Source organism: Triticum urartu, chromosome 5 (assembly GCF_003073215.2).
Source record: "Triticum urartu cultivar G1812 chromosome 5, Tu2.1, whole genome shotgun sequence".
NCBI lineage: Eukaryota > Viridiplantae > Streptophyta > Magnoliopsida > Poales > Poaceae > Triticum > Triticum urartu.
The window spans coordinates 414,598,341-414,619,135 of record NC_053026.1 but is presented as its reverse complement, the minus strand read 5'-3'; the positions used below and the strand labels follow the sequence as shown (position 1 = coordinate 414,619,135).

At 46.2% G+C, this 20,795-nt stretch overlaps 1 protein-coding gene across 2 annotated transcripts; it reads left to right on the top strand.

The window, feature by feature from the left end:
• The first annotated feature begins 2,708 nt into the window (after positions 1-2,708).
• On the top strand, positions 2,709-13,657 carry LOC125509386 (pentatricopeptide repeat-containing protein At5g10690). 2 transcript variants are annotated; one of them, XR_007284073.1, is made up of 13 exons: positions 2,709-2,988; positions 3,100-3,297; positions 3,675-3,807; positions 5,332-5,423; positions 5,525-5,686; positions 5,785-5,853; positions 5,961-6,093; positions 7,990-8,222; positions 9,007-9,084; positions 11,790-11,858; positions 11,935-12,111; positions 12,807-12,945; positions 13,167-13,365. XR_007284073.1 is itself a non-coding variant. In XM_048674352.1 (12 exons), the coding sequence occupies exons 1-12, from the start codon at positions 2,767-2,769 to the stop codon at positions 13,452-13,454; spliced, it is 1,854 nt and encodes a 617-aa protein (XP_048530309.1). In that variant the 5' UTR covers positions 2,712-2,766; the 3' UTR covers positions 13,455-13,657. The 2 variants fall into 2 exon arrangements, 1 of the variants encoding a protein (XP_048530309.1); XM_048674352.1 differs by lacking the exon at positions 12,807-12,945 and having other exon boundaries at positions 2,712-2,988; positions 13,167-13,657.
• The last annotated feature ends 7,138 nt before the right edge of the window (positions 13,658-20,795 follow it).

The following is a 20,795-nucleotide window of genomic DNA, read 5'->3' as shown; positions in this document are numbered from 1 at the left end:
GCTGGTATTATTTCAAAAATGTTAAGCAAGCATTTGAAAAATATTAAATGTGTACAGAAAAAATGTTGACCATGTATTAAAAATGATAAAACAAATTTGATAATGTATATAAAAATGTTAATCAAGTATTTAAAAAAAAAGTTAAGCAACAATTTGGAAAATGTTGAATGTGTATAGGAAAAATGTTGATCATGTATAAAAAATGATGATTTTTTTGATCATGTATATAAAAATGTTAATTAAGATTTGAAAAAAATGTTGAACAAGTATTTGAAGAATGTTAATCAAGCATTTTAAAAATGTTAAATATGTTTAAAAAAATGTTGACCATATGTTCCAAAAAATGTTAATATTACAGTTAAAAAAATTAATGAAGGATTTGAAAAAGTTAATATGCGTAGAAAAAATGGTGATCATGTATTAGAAAATGATAATCTGGTATTTAGAAAATGTTAATCAAGTAGTTGAATTTTTAAAAAGTTTGTATAGGAAAGCATTGACCATGTATTAAAAATGATGAATTTTTTGATCATGTATATAAAAATGTTAATCAAAGATTTGAAATTATTTTGAACAAGTATTTGAAATTTTTTAATCAAGCATTTGAAAAATGTTAAATATCTTTAAAAAATGTTGACCACGTGTTCCAAAAAATGTTAATATTGCATTTAAAAATTATTAAGCAAGCATTTGAAAAATGTTAAAATGCATAGAAAAAATGGCAATCATGAATTAGAAAATATTAATGTGGTATTTAAAAAATGCAATCAAGTAGTTGAATTTTTGAGAAAGTGTGTATAGAATGTTTTTGACCATGTATTAAAAAAATATTAGTCTCATATTTAAAAATTGTTAATAAAGCATTTGAAAAATGTTTAAATGTGCATAGAAAAAATGTCAAGTATGTATTAAAAATGTTAAATTTGTATTGAAAAAATGTTAATCGTGTATTAGAGAAATGTTGTTGCATATAAAAAAATTGTAGAATGAAAACCAAAAGAAACAAAGAAGATAAAAATTCGAAAATCAAAAAAGAAACAAAATAAACCAAAGTAAAAAGGGAAAAAATAAACCGAAGAAACAAATGTGAAAAGAATGAAAAGACAAACAAAACCAGAGAAGAAAAGTGAAAATAAAAGGAAAGAAGTATTGAAAACCAAAAGAGAAACAAGAAACTGAAGAAAAAAAAGAAGGGAAATGTGTAAAAACCGGCTCTTTTCCTTCTTGTAAGTGCCGGCGTACGTATTGTAGACGAACTTGATGTCAGCGCAGTGGCTAACAGAGCTGCGGAGCAATGACGAGATCCCAACATCTTTCCCTCACGCGCACTCATTTTTAACTCCATTTTATTCGAAAATATGCGCTAGTTGGCCGGTCTGATACTGTCGCCATCGACGCGAGAGGTAGTTCCGTCCCGCTTAATGCGAGATATAGCACTTGCACCCAAACAGTCCAACAGGCTGATAATCGAAATCACTAATTAAAGAATACTCGTTGCAAAGACCACTCCATTTTTTCAGGTCGTGACAAGTGACGCGTTGTGCGCCACTTGTCGCAATATGGGAGTTTTTTTTTCGTAGATCTGTTTATTCAAAATGTTTTATCTCTTAAATCGTGCGTTCAAATTTCGAACCGTTTTCACCGTTGGATGCCTCGCGTCGAGATTTTCAAAACTAGATCCCATGTTGATAGATTTTTCCAAACTTTTTTTTCACGAAAAAACCGGATGAAAAAAACCGGGCGAAAAAACCGGACCGGAAGCATGATTTTTTTCCCTTTCCAAAAGAGGCACGTCCATGCCTCTCGCGAAATCACAACCGTGCCTCTCATGGAAGCAAAACCGTGACTCTCGTGGAAGGAAAAAAACAGAAAACGCGTTTTTTTTTTCGTTTCCAAGAGGCACGGCCGTGACCCTCGCGAAAGCAAAACTGTGACTCTCGCGAAAGAAAAGAAAAACAGAAAACGCGCATTTTTTCCCTTTCCGAGAGGCACGGCCGTGACTTTCGCGAAAGCACAACCGTGCCTCTCGCGAAAGCAAAACCGTGACTCTCCCGAAAGAAAAATAAAAGAAAAAACGCGTTTTGTTTTTCCCTTTCCGAGAGGCACGGCCGTGACTCTCGCGAAAGTACAACCGCGCCTCTCGCGAAAGCAAAACTGTAACTCTCACGAAAGAAAAAAAACAAAAAACGCATTTTTTTTCGTTTCCGAAAGGCACGGCCGTGACTCTTGCTAAAGCACAACCGTGCCTCTCGCGAAAGAAAAACCGTGACTTTCGCGAAAGGGAAAAAAAGAAAACATGTTTTTTCACGCAAATTTTTTTTTCGAATTTTTTTATCGAAAAACTAAAAAAGACCGGGGAAAAACCAAAACATCGAAAAAACCCGTTTAAAAAGCCGAAAACACGTGCTGAAAAATAAAAAAACAAAATTCAAAGGGAGCGTCCAGAGCGCGACACGTGGCAAATGGTTGAGAGCGCACCAAGTGACGCTGATCGTTGCGAGGCTCCCGAAGTAGCGCTAGTTAACTAGTTGCTCCTGCTGATAATACACGGTCTGGCGGGCCAAATATGCCGCCGGGCCGGCACGTTTACGATTGGGCCGTGTCTGGGCATGTGGTGGGCCGGGCCGTGCCAGCCCATCTGGCAGGTTTGGGCAGGGCCCAGAAATCCGCGCCAAGTGTCACGCCGAACCACCAGCACCGGTGACCCCTCCTCTATCCATCCACTCCCGCCCACGCTCGCAGTCGCAGCTCACAGCCCGGGAAGAGATGATGCTGATGAGGCCGCGGTTCCTCTCCCCCTCGCCGCCCTCCTCCCGCCGCGAGCCCCGCCCCCGCACCCTCTCCGAGGCTTCCAGAGTCTCCTCCTCCTCCGCCCGCCCTCCCGGCCCCGGCCCCCGCCCCTCCTCCAACAAGCAGCGCCCGCCGCCCAACCTCCGCCGCCTCACCGCCCGCATCGTCGACCTCACCCGCCGCAGGCAGCTCGCCCAGGTACGGTACCCCTGCTGCCGACCCATTCGTTCCGTTGGTTTTAGATTGGGGGTGGTTTCCCGTTCTCATTCAAGGCTCTGCTGCGCGCGTGGCGGACGCTCCTCCGCGCAGATCATGGCGGAGGTGGAGGCGTCCAAGCGGCGCGCGCGCTCGGGAAGGGGAGGGGGCGTCAACATCATCGTGATGAACGCCGTGCTCGAGGCCTGCGTGAGCTGCGGCGATGTCGATCTCGCGGTCCAGCTCTTCGACGAAATGCGCGGGCCCATGGGGTGTGGCGTCGACGGCGTCTCGTATGGCATCCTGCTCAAGGTATGCCCCCTCTCCCCTTCCACTCGTGTACCAGTGCTGCCTGAGACATTCATTGTTTGGACCGCTATGATTCATGAACGCTCTAGGTGCCATTTCGAGTTTTTGCGTCATATTCAAATGCATTAACCATACTCTAGGAATTCCATAAAATTTCCACCTCAGATTGTCTGAGCCATCAATGTGTTAACTCTGTATGAACAGCTGCCTTCTATTTGTGCTCCTCAGAGTAATCCTTCTGTAATCTCCAGGTTACATTCTTGCACCTTCAAGGGATTAACTTCAGTGCTATCTCTGAAAATACGTGGTGTGTTTTTGCTGATTGTTTAGTTTAAATAAGGATCTAGTAGAATCTTACAATTAATGTGCTCTAATTGAAGGGTCTGGGGATAGCTAGAAGGATTGATGAAGCATTCGAGATACTGGAATCAGTTGAGAAAGATACTTCTGATGGGAGCCCCCGGCTCTCTCCTCATCTTATATGTGGTTTTCTAAACGCCCTTATCGAAGCAGGTTGGTGCAAAGATGGACCGTTTTACAATAAGTTTGTATGTTGCACCAAGTATATTGCCCCTTATGCTCAAAATCACTAGAGACACCAGAGACACCTACTAGAAGTCTAAGAAGAACACTAGGGCGAGGATAAGTCATTGGTCGGAATTATAAAAATAGCTTATACATAAAAATCAACTGATATCAGATTCAAAGTCCTAAAATGCGTGGTGGTTGCCGGGGTGTGGCGTTCGGTGGCGGTGAGTGTTAGCCGGGGTGAAAATCTGCTCTAGTGTTATTGAAGGCGTCGTCACGGCCCTCATTGCCCGTCGTGTTCTCCAGGGGAAACTCTGATCCTCGGGTCAGGCGGTGGTGGCGCTCCGGTGTCGTTTCCTTCCTGAAGGCGCCGCCTTGGAGCCCACGGTTCGTCGTATGCGGCTTCATCTCTTCGCGGTGCCGTGTTCACGGCTGAGGACCTCGGTTGCTCTCGTAGTGCTTGGGGTGGTGTTGTTGCGCTCAGCGCCTATGTATCCTGCCTTGGGTGTGTGCGTGTGTTGCAGTGGCGTGCGTCTGTACCGGGTTCTTGATGATCGTTGCTTTATATATGAAGCGGTGCGAAAGCCTTTTTCGGTAAGTCCTAAAATGCAATTGGCTCATCCGTGGGAAAGCAGTATTCTGGCGTATAAGCAGTATTCTGGTTACACAGGCATGCCCAAGCCCCAAAATATAGTGTTAGTTTCAGTGAGTAAATTGTATATTATTGTGTGTATATCAAAATGGATTGCACACATGAACCACCTCTAAGCAATATTTTCAGATCACACCACATTTTGTTGCAATCTAGTTTTGCTGAACTTACTTTATAATATGCTGTGGAAAAATAACCATGGGAGTAGGAAAAAGTTAGTTGAACATACAGTAAAATAGCCAAAGCAGTTTGGACAAATGAGATTATCATAATCCACCACAATGCCGAGTTGAGCTCTATTGAAGCAGATAACTTGGCTATGAAGCCACTAACAAATACTCCCTCCGTCCCATAATATAAGAGTGTTTTTGACACTAATATAAGAGCGTTTTTTACGCTAGTAGTATTGCAATTTTTTCTTAAACGGAGGCAAAAAATTTGCCTCATACATCAATTAAGAAGAGAGTTGCCCGGTTAATCAACAGAAAACCGGGCGAAGACCGTCAGAACCCGCTCACAATATACCCCACACACACCACTCTGAAGAAAGCCTCGTTGAGGTATAAAAGGCATGTCACTACTGAATACTTACTCGTATAGTGGAGATAACAAAAGGAGACATCATCACTGACTAAATAGCCCTATGTACTTAGGTTTTGGGTGTTTTTTTTTTGTTGCATAGTGTAGTGGAGCTAAGTTTGACGTGTTGCTGATTGGTTATGCTTATGACATGTTCTCATTACAGATTATTTGTTTTTATCACAATATTCTATGCATAGCTCTTTACCACTGGAAAGCTTTCTTACCTACATTAGCTGTCCGGTTACTGATGAAATTGAACTTCACATTTTGTCCAGGAGATATGAGGCGTGCCAATGCTCTTGTTGCTCGTTTTCGCCAAGTCCTTTACGAAGGACAGTCTGTGTTACTATACAACTTACTGATGAAGGTATCTCTTAGTTTCCCTTGCAATTATTCCCCTATGTTATGTTATTTTGCAATAGTGTCTCAATTGCAGTTTCATAAGTTTCTGAATTGAAAACTCTCCAGGGATACATGAAAAGCAACTTCCCTCTTGGAGCGTTAACTGTTAAAGATGAGATCTTGCGTCAAGGGTTGAAGCCTGATAGATTGACGTACAACACCATCATTTTTGCATGTGTAAAATCAGCACAGATTGAGAAGGCTTTCCAATTTCTTGAAGATATGAAGGTGTCACACAAGGGTTGGAAAGGCCAGTTTTAGCCACAAAATTGTCTTTTATACATGTAGTTGCCTCGTCAATGAAAATTAGTTGCTCATAAATGCAGGATGAAGCTAAAAGGGATGATAATCCTGAACTCCTCCCGGATGCTGTTACCTACACAACATTACTTAAGGTTATTCATTGATTGCCTTAAATACTTTGACATGCTATTTTGGTTAATTGTGTATTCAGCATCATTTAATGATTTTTAATTGTGCAAGTTATTGAAGCATGTTGCAGGGTTTAGGAAATAGCCAAGATCTTTATTCAGTTCTGAAGATTGTGGTGGAGATGAAATCATCACTTGTTTCAATTGACAGGACTGCATACACAGCTATGGCAGATGCCTTTCTAGCTTGCGGGTCCATTGACGGTAAGCTATATAGCAATTTTTGGTGGGCCAATTTGCTTGGTAACACACTGCATCTTTACAGGTTGGAAAACAGAAGCGGTATATCACTAAGGGCTATCTCTTAATGTTGCAGTGGTTGATAATGCAGTCCTATCTTAAGTCCGTCACATAATCTAGAGATGGCAATAGAAAATGATGTACAGTGGGTTATCTCTTAATGTTATCTCTAGTAACTAGATATACCTAAATATGTGGTGAGAGATATTGTTCCTAAGAGATCATCTCTTAATTAAGAGAAGGCAAGCCTTTTCTTTTGGTTTTTCTTTCCTTCACCTCACCATTTATCCTTCATGGCACTCATAAGATAACACCATTGTACACACCCTAACAAGTGAGGCCTAGCTCCCAGCTGTCATCCTAAAATTTGATGGTATTTTTTAATTGAGAGACCTTAGTAGTGCTACTGTTCTAACGCCCCTTATTTTACCATTTTATATCCCAAATGGGGAAACGGCATATCCAATTTATAAAAGTACATTTAGGCTTGTTTGTGTCAATTGACAGAGACTAAACCCAATTCTTTTTATTCTTATGGATTTTTGTTCAGTTTTCAGTCCCATCTGAAGGAATTAGGTCTAATCCCTTTCCATCCAAACTAGCCCTCATGATTTTTCTTTTTTTTAGAAAAGGAGGTTGAACCCCCGGCCTCTGCATCAATCCATGCATGCAGCCATCTTTATTAATTATTCCACAAAGGTCTGACAAGAACATAGATCAAATCACCCGAAGCCACCACTCACACCTACAAATTCGATAATGAGGAGTGCTCTCACTCCCCATATCTACAACCAGTGTCGTCGCCGATCCATCTACATAACGTATCGGGACTAACAGCCGGTGCAGCAGACCTAAAGCGCACACCACATGCACACGCTTTAGAAGCCGCATCATCCTTGCCAGTCCGGACATCCATCGACGCCACCACGGCGCCCAACGGCGCCACCGCCCTGCGCTCGTCCGTCCAGACGCGAAGACTCTGGAAGATCTGTCGTGCGTAGCACCTGCCAACCAGGCATGACTCAGCGTAGCACCTGTCGGCCAGGCATGACTTGACAACTCCACCGAAGCTCCGTGCAAGACGGAGCCGCTCCACCTCCTGCCTGTGTCTTCTAGCGCTGCTCCACAAACGATGCTCCCAGGAGAGAAACGGCACCGCAATACTGCCATCGTCCGATCTGGAGAACCAGATCCTAGGGTTTCCCCCGAAGCAGTGCCCATCACCAGCAACCGTCAAGGACCCACACAGTGCCCACCACCACTCAGCCCTCAAGGCGACGCCTTCAGGAATTCTTAACCAAGCTATTAATTTCCAAATCATCCTATTCAGGGATCTTACGCCAAAATTAGAGCTGCTGTCATGATTGGAACCTGGTTTCCACATCTGTTTTTTTTCTTCCATCGTATTTGATTTATGACCCAGCATATAACAAGTCGATGTTTACTTGCCTAAACCTCTGTAACAATTAAGCCTTGTGTGACCTTCTGTTTTTGAGAAAAACATTACGTGACTTTTTTCCTTTATAGTTCTTAGTTCCTGGTTGGTCCAGGATGCCAATCTGACATCAATGGTTTATGTGAACATAAATATGGAAAGACAATCATGACCAGCATATTGGGAGATAAGTAGTGCTATTGCATGTTCCATTATATTTGGACCATATATTGTGAGAAAGGAAGAAACCTAAACATTTGTATGCGACAATCTTGCAGCGCCCTTAGTTGTCACCTCTTACAAAAATCTTCTTGCACAATGTAACTACAAATAGAATTCTCGTGTTTGAATATGCAGCTTGGTTGGTTTAAAATATATTACTACCTTCTGGGTGTAGATGTCCTGATATGCTTCTGTTGTTGTAGGGGCTCTTTGCATTTTTGGTGAGATAATAAAGCAGGCTGGCGACAACAAAGACTTGAGGGCCAAGCCTCATCTTTATCTTTCAATCATGAGAGCTTTTGCTACTATAGGTGATTTTGATATGGTAAGGAGATTGAAAGAACGCATGTGGCCAGATTCAGTTGGATCCATTAGCCGTTCAGTTAAACAAGAGGCAGATGAGCTATTAATGGAAGCTGCTATAAATAACAATCAGGTACGCTGAACAAGAGGCAAATGAGAAATTTATTTGGGTTTTCTGTCCATGCAATACTTCGGTCAGTTGATTGCTAAGTCTACTGAAGTTTTACTGAATTTGGTAAAATAACAAGACCTTTTGTAGTGGGATGCATACTATGTAAGAGAACAGTTGCACCTTTAGTGCTGACATGCTTACCATGGACGCACCCGAAAGTATATTCTGTTAAAAGTCTAACCGTTGAAGGGATCTTGCCCAATGAACCAACTTCAAAGTCCTTTCATGCAAATATATTCTCATGTTGTTTCAAACCTGTCAATAATTCACTGTCTTCAGTTCGTGTAATTTTTTTTGAAGTCACATTGATGTTTTCATCGTTTTCTACTGTTCCCTATTTGTCATACCACACTAGATGGATACTGTATTATTATTATTTTGTTTCTTAATTGCATGATTTTAATCACTTTAAAAGATTGTGTTATGTGCTGTCCAAATCTTGTGAATAGATTCCTCTATTCTTTTTGTTTGTCTAAGAAAGATCTTGGCAAGACTGAGTATATAACTATAAAGGAAAAAACAGGTCTTCTCCAGTCATCCTGATTGGATAAACTCCAACATTTTCCCTTCAGATTTGACTATGTTACTAGATGCAATACAGCAGTGCAATTATCATGATTCTTCTCTGTCTCTAGATTTCTTCACTCCTTGAGTGTCTTCTCTCTTTGCCAAAACAGTCTTGAGATTTTCAAATGCCCATGTTCATGCGACTTAATGCCTTGCTGGCTGATTTATTGTTGTACAGGTAGATGTGGCTAGAAGACTTCTCAGAAGAATAGTTAACGGGAAGGAGCATTTCTCTTGGAGAAGTAGAGTAGGCCTGGTATGTTCTTTTAATTCTGCATTGAATTTTGTAATCTAAGTACCAATTCTACTTCATTCATTGCTTCGATTGTAAAAGTACATATATGGAATCTCAATACGACTTTGCGATGTTTTGAGTTCTGAGATTTAAATGTGCTTGGCATGTTTCTTAGTGTTAGCTCGGTTAGGGAACAATTGTGCCTAAGTTATACTTTTATTGTGTTACTAGTATAAAATAGTTGTAGTGTTCATGTTGAATATAATGTCAATTGCTTTGAGCACTCTGATTTGTTATTGTATGCATGTAACTTAAGAGGCTATTGTCTCTGTTTTGATCTTGGTTTTAAATATTGCTGTCCTGTCCAAGTGTCCAGTATTATTTCTTCTGCTCTAAATTCTAAACGCATTCTTCAGCAAACTCACTGTGTACTGAGATGAGATAACATGCTTTTCTATTATTTTAATCTGGAGGCGAATATGGCCATCTTTCTGTTAGTTTCACTAATTAAAGTTCAGGAGCATTGATCTGCTTTCTAACTACTATATCTCAGGATTTTCTTCCTTCTGACACCATATTTCTTTGGTGAGATACGCATGCTCTAGTTATTAGATACAGTATTCATGATATTGTAATGACCTCCTGCCCTGTCAAATTGAGAGGATACAAATCTGACTGGTACATATGAAGTAATAAATCAACTTATGAAGACCTGTGACTGAACTTTACTTGCCTGGGATACTAGCTGTTAAGGGTATCCCCAAACTCTTGATAGCCAAGGCACCACAAGCCTTGTTTTTCTAGCTGAATACGTCTTCCTCTGGCCGACCCTAAAACATAACTGGTATCCTAACAATCGCCGGAAAGTTATTTCTGTGCCAGTGTTTATGTGAATGCTTTCGTTTTCTCTCTTTTCAACCCCAACCCCAATCTTGGGGCCCAGCTTGTATATTTTAATCCGCTGGCTCACCAATCAGACCCACTACCCATCCACGAAATGGCGGCGGTTTCAATATAGGGTGCAAGTTTTCAGCTGGAACATTTTCTATGGATTCATTTACCGAAATAGGCTTTCGCCCCGCTATATTAATATAGCAACCACCCGATACATCCAGAAGTTCGACGCTGGGGCAAACAGCACAATCATGCCCAAAAGAAAAACAAGAGAAAATCAAGAGAAAGAAATGCCGGCAGCACCGGATGAACGAAAGCTGAGGCATCCCGCAACCGCTGCGCCCACCGGAAACATCCACCACGCTCCAATGCCATCGAGTCGCTGTGAACCAAGCAACACCCTCAACAAGGACTGCGACGACGCCGCCGCTGCTGCCCGGACGAATCCTAGGATTTCTCCCGGTACACGGAGGGAAGCGGGCGAGAGGTACTCCCGACGCCCTTCAAGAAGGTTGATGGCGCCCACAGGCGTCACCGCGCCGGTGCCGGGCGGACCCGAGAGGGATTTTGCCCTGCCCTTCATACCCACAACCCAGGACCAACCGGCGGCTCCACCATGCCAACCGCCCACCAACCTGCGCCACCACAGTCACGAGGACACCACCGTCGTCTCTCCACCGCAGACGCTGCGAGGCCGGCCGAACCAAGCGAGACCACCGCCGATAGGGACCGGGAGCACCACAACCACGTGGGAGGGGACAACCTCCACTGGCACAAGCCGTAGCAGACCGGACGCAGGCGCGGGAGCACGCTGGACCCCCTGCCCAGCCAGGCCCAGATCGGGCCCGTTAAGCTCCTGCCGCTGCGCTGCAGCTGACGCAGCGCAGAGCCGCCGATCCCAACGACCTCATCCCGCCAGCCCAGCCGGAGGAGACCCGTCGGAGGCCAGACCAACCCGCCCTGACCTGGATCGGGCCCAAAAGGGCCCGGATCTGGGCCTACAGGGCTTCGCCGGCCAACCCCCGCCGCCAGCCGCCACCGCCGCCAAAGGGCCGCGCCGCCGCCGCATCTGAGCCCGATCTACACCGGAGAACCGCCCGCCGAGGTGCACCATCGCCGGAAACCGCCGGCCGAGCTGGGGAACCGCGAGGGGGAGAGGAAGAGGGCCGCCACCGCCGGCTTTGCCACGACGCCGCGCGGGCAACGCCCGGCCACGCCAGCCGGCGGCAGCGGCGGGAGGAGGGGTGGGAGGTGGGGGCTGGGCGGCGAGGGGAGGGAGGGCTGCCCCGGTCGCCCCGCTCGGGGGGGCGGCGCGGGGGGTACGGGGAGCAACTCAGTAAGACTTTCTATGGATTCATTTCATGCAACTAACAGAGCAAATAGTTTATTCGAGCCTTGCATGCCTTTTGTTGTTTTGAAGGGCAGGAGCATAATTATCTCTCCTTGGTACATGAGCTCTCTCATGAAATGAATGCTTGCTTAGTTTTCATCTTATGCATTGCCAGTCTAGTTTCTGAAGTACAGGACCAACATCTACTCCCTCCGTATGAAAATATAAGACGTTTTTGTTGGCTAGTTTAGCCTACAAAAGTGTCTTATATTTTGGCACAGAGGTAGCAGGTGACAATAGCTAGTGCATGTTCTTTTTTTGTTTGAAGTTCCATGTGTTTGATGTATCTGGATTGGTGAAACTGCTAGGTTTTTTCGATGATGGGACTGGGTGCCAGGATGATATAGCAAATATTCTGTTTGTTTTGCCAGTTCTATGAACTTGATCTGATGAAGTGGAAACACGGTCATTGTTAAGTTTTGTTCCTTTCTGTTCATACCAGGTGGCACTCAAAATTGAAACGCTATCTGGATTCACCAACTCTCCTCTTAGACCACATGTATTTCCACAGGTTGTGTATTCATTTCGTTTGTGTCTTATATCCACTTTAACTTGGTTATCTTAACTTCTGTCTAATGACATTGTAGATTCTCTTGAATGATCCTGTCGAGAAGTATATGATTCCGTTTCGAGAAAGTCAACCGTTAGGTGCTGACTTGATCTTGGAAAATGTTGCGATGCGATTCTTGAAAGACTCTGCGGTTCCTCTTGTGAATGACTGGGGAAGTTGTGTTGGAATAGTTCACAGCCGCGATTGTACCAAGGTATGAAATCTTTTGGAACAGCTGGAACTGAATTTTGTTGCAAGGAACAGTATTTTGACATCTAATGGGCGGCATAGTGCCTGGTGAGGTAGAAGCTGGGCGTGGCTGGCAGCATTAACTTACGCAGTTAAAAATCTGTGTTGTGTTCATTAGTTGCCCACTGTTAAGTGTTAACTAGAGAAGTAGGCTAGATGACATGAAAATGCATGTACTGTTATTGCTTGGATTGGTCTAAAAAAGGTCAAGTATGGCGGTGCATAGGAGAGCGGCAAAAATGGCTCCGGAGCTCATTTGCTCCCCTCCCGCCTATAAACAGTAAAATAAAAAAATACTAGAAAAATTCAAAAAAATCTGATTTTTTTGACATGGAACATGTTTGAGTGCTTGAGGACCGTGCCAATTTTCAGCTCGTTTGGATATCTAAGTAGCTCTCAACAAAAACAATAAAATTGGGGTCTGTGAAAAAGTGTACTGTTCATGCACTATTCCGACCGATTTGGTTTTTTGCTGAGAGCTACTTAGATGTCCGAATGAGCTGAAATTTGACAGGGACCTCACGCACTCAAACATCTTACATGCAAACAAAAATCAGTTATTTTTGAATTTTTTTAGTTTTCTTTTTACAGTTCTCCAAGATCAAATGAGCTCGGATTCAGAAATGGATATTCGCTAAGCACTATTGCCTATTGGTGTAGAGTTTGAGGAACACCGGTCACAAGGGTCGGTAGTGCCATTAGGATACTTGGTTCAGTTGTCCCTTGAAAGAAGAAGAAAAATGTATGGCCAACATCGTACGAGTCGAGTCGAATCCATTCTTTGGACGGTAGAAAAATGGTATGTAACTGTCGGTTTACTCGGAGGGGGTTAATTATTCAATAATTTCAATTTGCACGGAAGGACAAACCTATACTCCAGTTTCAATTGCAACATACTTCCTCTGTCCCATAATGTAAGACGTTTTTTCTGACACTACATTATGGGACGGGGGAGTATTTGATATTTTCTCTTGGAAGCATTCTCGTGTGATCCTGAACACTTATATTTTCCTTTTGCAGATGGACTCGCCTCTTCTTTCAATGGCGAGACCACCACTGTGCGTGCCTTGTTCAACCTCGCTGGAGCACGTCATTGATCTCCTCCTCAGAGAGAAGTGCGAGATGGTGGTGGTGGTGAAAAGCGGTAACATGTACGAAGGCAGCTACACATCCAGCTCAAGGCCACTGGGCGTCTTCTCCCTCGGTATCCTGTCGGAGGCCACGACCAACACGGCAAACACCCATGACGAGCGCGTCTCCGGGGCAGCACCACCCGGCAAGGACCCTGAAGCCCGCGGCCGTGGCTGAGTGCACGTAGCTATTCTTGTGCTGTTGTCTACCATGACTCGTCATCAGTGTGCTTATTAGCGCTGTATACATGTCGATGGAGAAGAGCGGAAAGTTTTAACCGTGGCAAATCTGTTATTAAGCTGACCCTACCGCTCTGTGCGAGTGATGTAACCTCTGATACATACGCGCAGCAAAGGTGTCAGTGGGCCAGAAATTCTCAACCGGTGTCGACTCTGGGTGATGCTCCACGGCGGTCCCGGCTTGCCGTACTCGCATCTTTGTCCAGTCCACACCACCAATTATGGGGGAGAAGAGCAGTGCTATGCATACCGTAGGTCGTCTAGCTAGCATTTTATTGCGGGAGAGATCGTAGCTAGGTCTGCCTGGCTGGCTGTTGTTACCTTTGTCCAGGTTTAGTAGATCAACAGTTCAACACGAGTGGGTATTTTTTTTTTTGCAACATAACACGAGTGGGTATTAGTACGTTACTATTGAGGTCCTCACGCACAGTGGTTTCTTTAGGTCCTGAATCTCTGATATTGCCATTGAAGGGCCTGTTGACATGTGCCCCCTCAACGAATGAACAGAGCCGTTGGGCAGTAGCTTTATTGCTTGGTGCTTCCCGGGCAGAGCGCACGGTTACGACATTCACTCCGTTGGGCAGCACCACAGTACTAAGAGTATTCCGTACCTAATGTTTCTTTTTGAAAGTCATGCCCATGCTTCCTGCCTTCCTTGTGGTATCGTTACCATATTGGGCTAAATTTTATGTTTTGACCCTTTTTCTAAACCTATTCGAAATCTGACCCTAGTTTGTATTTTTTCTTAAGATTTGACCCTTTTGCTACCGCCATAGACCATGACGGTAGGGTATAACAGCCTACCGCCAAGGACCCTGGCGATAGGGTTGCATGCCCTACCGTCAAAACCAGCCTAAGTATTGAACACAATGCGTGCTTATGCCTACCGCCAAGCACCTTGGCGGTAGGGTTGTGCAGACTACCGCTAGCCTGTTTGGCGATAGAGATGTTTTCTACCGCCAAAGTCCTTGACGGTAGGCTGTTAGACCCTACCGCCATGGGCTCTTGCGGTAGCAAAAGGGTCAGATCTTGAAAAATTTCAACTTAGGGTCAGATTTCAAATAGGTTTCGAAAAAGGGTCAAAACACGAAATTTTGCCTACAACATGTAGGCGCCACGCCAGCCACGGGTTTGCATGGAGTCTGCTAGCTAGTTACAACATGCAGCTACCCCGCGCCTTGGGTTTGCATGGAGTCTTCTGGTTAGAGCATCTTCAACAGACGCACAAAAATTTTAACACGTCACTGTAGCACTTTTAACGTGTTAGACCTAACGGGTTACTAAATATTTCAAAATGCATATAAAAAAACACGCAGTGTAAATTGTAAAGCACGCAATCTGACGCCCCAAATTTACAGTTTCTAATAACGTTTTTTAGCGTGTGCCCAAAGCAGTTTTGCGCGTATACTATTTTGCAGTTTTTTCTGGAGCTATCTGGCACCCAAAAAAAATCCAACTTTTAACGCGCGGAGCAGTTTTTGTGCACGTGTTGAAGATGCTCTTACAACACGATACTATGCACCGACAACAACGCGGCAAGCGCTGTAGAAGCAACCAAAAATGATAATGCGGCTCTACACCGGAGCACAGTGGAGCACGTACGTGCTCACTTATTTTCCTGTAACAACGTTAAAGGCGGTACGTAAGCTTTTGCGCAGCCCTAGCCATCTCACCGATCGCCGAGGCCGGCTGGCTCGGGTCCGCAGCTAGTAGTACGCGGTACGCCTGCCACTGCCAGTGGCATCCATGTATGCAGCGTACACGCACCGCAGCAGCACTGCCACGCGGCTCGCAAGGCTGCGACAAGATTTGGATCGATGGACCTCCTCCCTTCCTGACGAGCGGCCTTTTTGGGTGACAGCTTGGGGACTGCCTTTCGGATAAAGCTCTCACGTTCCCCAAAAAGAAGGACGGTACGAGTGTCGCGCGCAACTGCCCTCACACAGACGGGCCGCACCGCACCGCACCGCGCGTAGCTACCTCTGCCTGCCGGCCGACGCCACGACGGCCGCGAACCGCGGTTCGCGCGTGCGGCCCGGCGCCGGCGCATGCACGCACCGCCGAGAAGCGCGACGGACGTACGCACGCACGTCCCCCGGCGGGCCGGCCGGATCCTGTAGAGCAGGCAGGTCTGCCCGGCCGCTTAGTATGCATGTATCTGCATGCACGCCACAGGATTACGTAGCGAGAGCAACGTCTTGGCCTCTTGGGTGTACGTACTATGTGCGCTGGCTTTCCGTCGATCACTGTATGCACGCGGGTTGGATCCGTCTAATGCGACCCTCGCCGAGTGCCTTAGAGCAAGTCTAGCATACCTCACAAAAAAGTCCCGACCAGCAAAATAACCATTAAAATGCGGGTTAGCGTGAAAAATCCCGCCCGAACAGGTGCAGCAAACACGGTCAGTCTGTAAAAAAAATTAAAAGGCGCGATAAAATCTCGGCCTCAACCCATAAATACGCGGGTTTTTCTTTCGCCCCTACGATGCCCTACATATAAGCGGAAGCGAATGGTGAAGAAGATATTTCAGCCCATGCTTTTCCCCACCAACCACCTCCCTTCTTCCCCTCGCCCCGTCGACGGGCCGCCGCCCAAGATTCCGGCGAAAGCAGCCGGTGGGAGCACGCCGAAAGGCCACCACACGCACGAGGTTGCCCTCCGCCCCCTCATGCGTCGGCGGGCCGGAAAGTTGCGGATCTGCGGCCCTTCATCGCGGGCCGCCGGTGGCTGCGCCAAGTGATGGAATGGTCGGGGAGCATCTCCCGCATCCCCAGCAAGGTCGCATCGCCGCATGCAGGTACGGGTTCGTCCTCCCGCCGCCGACGATGGTTTGCGGGCATGGATTCGTCCTGCCGTCCACCGGGCTCGGCGCTCGCGCCGCGGCTCTGCGGCTCGCCGATGTCGCTCATACAGTGCGACGACTACATGCGGACAGTTCTGCGGCTAACTTGGGGCACACCGAAGCACCCCGGATGGGTGTTCTTCAAATGTGAAAACGATGGGGTATGTGCTGTTTTCATTCGGCTCATTTTGATAGCTCATTCTTTGGTTCAATTGCGGTAGCTCATGTCGAACATCAACATGTGTGTCGGAAAATGGATGCTCATTTTGGTTTTGGGAACGCAAATACATTGATTTATTGATAGAAATATACTTAATAGGCGTTCGTGCACTCCGTAGTAGAATCAAAGGCAATGATGCGGCTGCATGTGCAACTAGAGGGGAAGCAACGTCTACTTCTTTTGAACCAAAGATGAAGAAAGAAGAATGCAAAATCAAGAATCCACGGATCAATAACGAATGCATTGAGAAGATATTAGTCCAACTAGTGGGAGCAGTTATGGAAGTTGAAAATCTTCTAAAATGCATACTTGTGGTTCTTGTTTTTTTTGTCTTGCTATTCTAGCAAAGATTTGGTGATGTCTTATGTATCCAGTGTTGTTGAAAAAAAAAGAAATGCATTATGTTGGATCAAATTAAGGTGCAAATTTAGGTTTTCCGGGCCGGGAGGAGCTGCGCCAGATCAGACCCCACAAAGCCGACCCGTAAAAAAGCATATTCCGCGAATATCATTTTTACGGGTCTGTTATGCGGGGTCTACATCTGCGGCCGTCCGCGTCGGCCCGCAAAGCCGTTTTTTCGCGAACTGCAAACATGTTTTACGGGCGGTCGGATGCGAGGTCTGCTAGAGATGCTCTTAGCCCGGCGCCCCCAAACCGTTTTAAACGTCCGGGCGGACATCCCAGTCACTGACCGGTCACAAAAATACGACATAGACTGACTCTTTAAACGGGCCTTAAATGTCTGAGCTGACCGGTACTCTTATATCCAACCCAAATATGAGATGTGTATAGGGCGTCTGGGCACGTTCGCCATGTTGGACTGACGCTGGGGTCCCACACGGAATCGCCCGAAAACCCGGTGATCCGACGGATGTCTCCTTCGGTGGGGGTTGTGAACATCACATGGCGCCGCTTTGTCTCGTCACCCAAGGCCAAATCCGGCTATTTAAATTGGCAGTCATCCCCGAACCTTAGCCACATCCATCTCCCCCCATCTCCACCACCTCTCTCTCGCTCCGCCGCTCTTCCCACGCCCTCTGGCTTCCCCATGTTCAGAAAAAGAAGATCACTTATGCTATGCTTACGCCGGAGCGCCGGATCCAGATTGAGCAGGTGATAGGGGCGAGGCGCGCCGCACGCATCACGGTCGGCTTGCCTCCGGACTCGCCAGAGCAGGAGGAGGAGAAGCAGCCGGAGACAGAGGAGAAAGAGAAGCAGCAGACGGCTCCGATGAAGGCGGCGGATCCAGAGGAGGCGGAGCAGCTAGCGCCGGCTCCGGCTCCGGGCTTCAACATGGAAGACGCGGAGGCAGAGTTCGCGTCGCCCAAGCGGTCAAGATGGTGGAGCAGCAGGCCTTTCTGGAGTCCATCCAAGATGAGGCCTATGTGAAGGCTAACCGACAGTTCATTCGACAGGAATGGGCACCGACCGACGCGCTCTTCGACGAGGTCGAAGCGGAGATGAATGTGGAGGCCGACACGGAGGAGTGGTAGAAGCCGGAGATGCGGCTGCCGCTCATGTACCCGGAGCCGGGCACAGAGATAGTGGACATCTTCGACGAGGATTAGGATAGTATATGTTATTGTTCTACATAGTGTGTTGATTTCATCGCTTGCATGCTTTTGTATGGATCTAAGATTTTTAGTACTCCCTTCATTCCAAAATATAGTGCGCCCGCGCTTCCCGAGGTCTAACTTTAACCATAAATTTAACCAACGAGACCAACTACGGCGGGAGAAAAAATTATATAACCGAAAACTTCTTTCGAATACGAATTCACTGATATAATTTTTGCTCCTGCCGCAATCGGTCTTCGTAGTTAAATTTACGGTTAAAGTTGAAGCACGAAGATAGATGAAGCACTACATTATGGAATGAAAGGAGTATGAGGTACATTATGGAATGGAGGGAGTATGAGGTATCTGGAGAAGCGAATTTGAGATGTGACCGGTCACTGTCCAAGTCGAATTTGCTATCCGCGGTTGTAGATGCTCCTGGGTTACAGTTGCCAGCCGCACCAATAAATCGCATGTGATGGTTTCTGCAAAGCCTGCCGCATGTCTACGCTGTGGATTTCCGCTGCACCAATCGCGAGCATGGACCAATAGGACTAGCCTACCTTTTTTTTATCGAGGGAATAGGACTACCAATGGTAGGTCTGTCGTCGTTGGAGGTCTTTTTGATTTGCACGATTCAAAAGTACTACTTCACACACGACATTTTGCTCAACACACTGGCACGATGGCTAATCTGACCACCCGTTGCTGAATAGGCCTGCCCATGGATGGAGAGCGATATGGCATGTCGTGCAAATTTCAGCTGGTAAGTGTCGTTCGTGTAGCAGTTCTCTTCAGAAAAACGAACAAGTAAATAATATATAGCAATTACGCACTAGATATATTATATGTCAATGGCAAATATTGCATATTAATACGTAGTTGCACCGGAGAGAAGGATTGCATGTTTGCAAAAAGAAATCCTTCATCAAGTTTGACTTGGTGGAGAATTTTCCTTAGAATTTCAGTCCTACAAATAAGCTCGTGTGCTACAGACCAAAAAGTTAGCGTCATGTTTGTAAAAATAAGGTTATAAATCTAGTTAACTAGTAAAACTCACAATAAGTATGTTCGGCGGCCCCGTTAGGCATGGCGACGGCGCCCTCGGCTGGCGACGTTCGCGGGGGGTGGATGGACCGTGTCTTGACCGCGTGGGCGGTGAGTCGCCGGTGGATCTCCTCCGTGCTGCCGGCTCTCTCGTGCTGCATTTGGTGGCTTACGATTATGGTCGTCGACCTCGGTGCATTCGCGGGGGCTGGTAGAGGTGACATCGGACCGGAGAAAACTTTGGATGACTCGTTCATCCTGACAGTGGCGACGACCAGGGTCGCCATTCTCCTCCTTGCAGGCGCCGTCGAGGTACCTGTCCTCCACCCCGACCCCATGCCCGGGTGAAAACCCTAAATCTCCTTAGATTGGGCGGCGGCGGCACTGCGTGTGTCGTACCCTTCTTGGAGGCGCCGCCTGGGGCGTTTGGGTGCTCGGTTTGAGGAACTGCAGGTGGAGGGGATGGGACCAGTGGCAACAGGTGGTGTTTCGCGTCGGAGGAGCGGCATGGCATCTGGCACGTCTACAACAGCGGGTCTTAGCGGCATGGAACAACGGGGTCTCGCCGGTGGGCGCATGATGATGGACGAGCGCAGGATGATGGAGTTGCCTGGCGTCGTGGCATCGACGACAGCTAGACCGGACAAGGTAGATGCATCAATGCAACAATGAAGATGGATTGGTGGTAGGTGGCTGCGGCGGCCTCATACCCGACAGGCGTCCTGGTTGAGGAGTACGCCGGACTGGTGGATGCCCCATACCCGGCGGGCGTCCTGGTTGGGACATCAGGTCTTAGATGTTAGGTTTGGCTGCGAGGTCTGTTTGGTATTAGGGCCAGACTATCAGCATCCCTACATCAACTGGATAGGAGTAGCGACATATGTTGCCTAGACGGTGGCTTTTGTTGTATGACTTTGTAAGATTTTGTGTGAATAATTAATAAAATGGCTACATGCATCGTTCAGATGCAGAGGCCAGGGCTCCTCCTCCTTTTTTAAAAATAAAAAAAATAGCTTTTTCAGAAGTTAAGATTGTCTATCTTTGACCAAGTTTAATAGATCCATTACGAGATACTCCATAAAAATGACTTTTGATACTTTTTCCTATCTCCGATGTAATCTGCACTTTGCCATTTAGTGTTGTGGACATTTGATAGTTCTTTTTTTCTATTAACTTCGCCAAAAATGACTTTTGAGAAAATGCAACGCGCCCTATACAAGGAACAAAGGGAGTATGGCATTTATTAAGATTGCATCTCTTGCTTTTGGCTTAGCTAGGATGCGATTTGTAAAAAAAGATCATGCAGATTACGTCAAAAGCATATGACCAAATGGCAAATGGCAGAAGCAGTTCAACCAGATGAGTTTATCATGATCCGTCGTAAAGTCGAACGCAAATCTAAGCCATATAAGTAAATTAGTTGGTCAGTACAGATGGGATCAACCGAAAAACCCTGACTCAGTCACAACAGCTGGCGGGTTATATTGCATGTCATATACTCATATGCATGCTGCTCAGGTTTCAGGATCATTATTACTGAGCAGCTAACATGGAAAAGTTTGCTTACCACGTGACGCGTCTGAACAGTCGATCTGCCCCAATATTCTCTACTGA